This window comes from Myotis davidii, unplaced genomic scaffold, assembly GCF_000327345.1.
Source record: "Myotis davidii unplaced genomic scaffold, ASM32734v1 scaffold292, whole genome shotgun sequence".
Taxonomy (NCBI): Eukaryota; Metazoa; Chordata; class Mammalia; order Chiroptera; family Vespertilionidae; genus Myotis; species Myotis davidii.
Window position 1 is genome coordinate 2,277,773 of NW_006285042.1, and position 2,496 is coordinate 2,280,268.

At 43.2% G+C, this 2,496-nt stretch overlaps 1 protein-coding gene across 4 annotated transcripts in view; it reads right to left on the reverse strand.

Annotated features, from left to right (window-relative positions):
• The window catches only part of PLA1A (phospholipase A1 member A), a 60,974-nt gene that overhangs the window by 30,137 nt on the left and 28,341 nt on the right, over positions 1 to 2,496 (reverse strand). For 3 of the 4 annotated variants that reach the window (XM_015558503.1, XM_006755367.2, XM_006755370.2), the window contains exon 6: positions 294 to 383. The exons of the other annotated variant lie outside the window; for it this stretch is intronic. In XM_015558503.1, coding sequence (XP_015413989.1) covers positions 294 to 383 — 90 coding nt within the window. The remainder of the gene's footprint in view (positions 1 to 293; positions 384 to 2,496) is intronic. 4 annotated transcript variants of the gene reach the window in all.

Here is a 2,496-nt window from a genome sequence, read left to right on the forward strand (position 1 = left end):
AAGAGACTGGACAAAAATCATGCACCTATGGATGAGGACAGTGGGTGGGGAGTGAGGGCGGAGGGTGGGGTGGGAACTGGGTGGAGGGGAGTTATGTTGGGAAAAAAGAGTAACTAATGTAATAATCTGAACAATAAAGATTTAATTTTAAAAAAAAAAGACATTATGGGACATAGCAAAGGATACTGGAAGAAAGACCTTCCGTGGCCCACACTAGCAGACTCAACACAAAGGGTATTGGTGACTTCTGGCCTCTGGGGAAGCCAAACACCTACTCTCTGAGGTTTTCTGACCTGCATGAATGAAGGTGGGACACCCAGGTTGGTCTTGGCCTCCGTTGACAAAGTAGTCCACATGTCCAACAGGAATCCGAATACCCAAGTCTAAAAGGAGGCAGAAGCCCGTTACCGTCTTACTGCAGGGGCATATTGCCCAGGTCCCACAGCGGAGTCCACTGGCAGCAGAGCCTGAGGTGTGACCTTATGAGCCCACCTACTCTGTGTTCTGAATGAGCACCACCTCACTTCTACATGCTATGAGAATGCAGGACTAACCCTTATGTTTCTAAAGAGGGTTTTCTGAAAGGAAGCACAAAATAAATCCATAAGATGCCCATATTTGCCTAATGAAAATCAAGAAAACTATCCCTTAACATAAGTTTTAATAAATCAGTAAGTGTTATAAGCTTAGTAAGTTTCCTTGTGGAATAGTTTCTATTTTATTTCAAGCAATAGTTCAGATATATATGTTTGGGGACACATTTGCACATTCTCCCACATATTTTTGTGCTCTCCTGATGGAGCAGAAATATGACCTGGCTATAAAGAGAGGAGTTTGCGAGACTATACACCTCATTTCATCATCATGATCATGTCTGATCCCTCAGACTGGGTCGGATCCAGCTACTAAAGACACAAATTTTCTCCATATCATCTATCATTATTGTAAGCAATTGATTGTGTATTATTTGTTTAATGCCATCTATCCAGGTATTAAGCAGTGACCTAGGAGTTATTCTTGATTCTTCCCTTTCTTTCATTCCCTACATTTATCCCATCACCTGTCTGGTCAGTTCAAAATATATTCAAAAATATATTTTGAATCTTTCTACTTCTCTCTGTCTCTACTGCCACCACCCTTGCCACTGTCATCACTCACCATCACCTCTCAGTCTTACTGCAAACACCCTCTAATGTGCCTCCAGGCTCCTCTTAATGCTCCCCTACAAGTCCATTCTCCACTTAGTAGCCACAGTAATCTTTTAAGGACATTCAATCATCACCCTATTCTCACTGATCATATAAGAATAATTTAAACTCCTTGCCATGGCAAGCTGGTTCTGCTTCCTCCTCTTCAACCTTACTCAGCACCTCACTCACTGCACTTTGCCCTGCCCCCATCCATATCCAGGCTTTCACTTTGGCTATCTTCTCTAGCTAAATTGGTCTTCTCCCAGCTCTTCTCAGGGTTGGTTCATTCACATCTGCAAAGTCTCATGTCAAATATGTCTTTGGGTAGACTGTCCTCAATAATTCTACTTAAAGTAGACAGTCTACCCAAGTTACCCTCTAACTCAGATCCTTCTTTATCATAATCACAATGTGTAACTACCTTGTCTGTTTATTTGTATGTAAGCTCCACACTAGCAGGGCCTTTACCTGTCTTTTTTCTGCTATATCCTCAATCCAGCAGAATACCTGGCACATGTGAGTACCTAATAAATACTTTTTGAAGGAATAAATGAATGAATGTTTGCCCAGTTAACCTGTAACTTCCACATGGGCAGGGCCTAATTTACTGTATGTCTGTTCACTGCAGTGTTCCCAGTATCTATCTGTGAGATGAAGGAAGGAGAGGTTTGAACACTATGATTGAATGGGTTTTGTCTAGAATCATCAATCTGTTAGTCTTGGATGCTAAAAGAAGACTTCTGAGCAAAGGGAATGAGACATGGACATCTCTCACTTGAACTGCACACACTTTGGTAGGGACAGGTGCTATTTCTTCCTTTACCCATCATGCTGAGCCTGGCACAGATTCATGACATTTGATAGGGAGTTGAAATGAGGAGGAATGCCCACTCCCTTTCTAACTGGTCAGAAGAGCTTAATTTGGTCATAGTGGATTCAGAGTTGGGATTTTTTCCTGGGCCTGTCACTACTGGAGAGGGGACTTTTCACACTTCACTGGGCTAAAGAACTGGACTCATCCCCTGGAGGCCTGAGAATCTGTCCCAGGAGTAAAATGTTCCATTCCCCCCAAGCCAGGCAGAGTCACCCTGAAAAAGCAGCATGACTTTCCCATATGTCAGCCAAACAGCAGTGCCCACCCTGGCACTACGTCAGCACAGGGTTAGTGTTGAGTCAAAGAGTGAGACTGGTCCATGATTGAAATATCTCCAGCTTGCTGCTAGCTAAAAATAAAACCATTCATCTCAGTGCTACGAAACTGAGAGAGCCTGCGGGATGCTGGGGAATGCCTCACTGTGCAACAGAA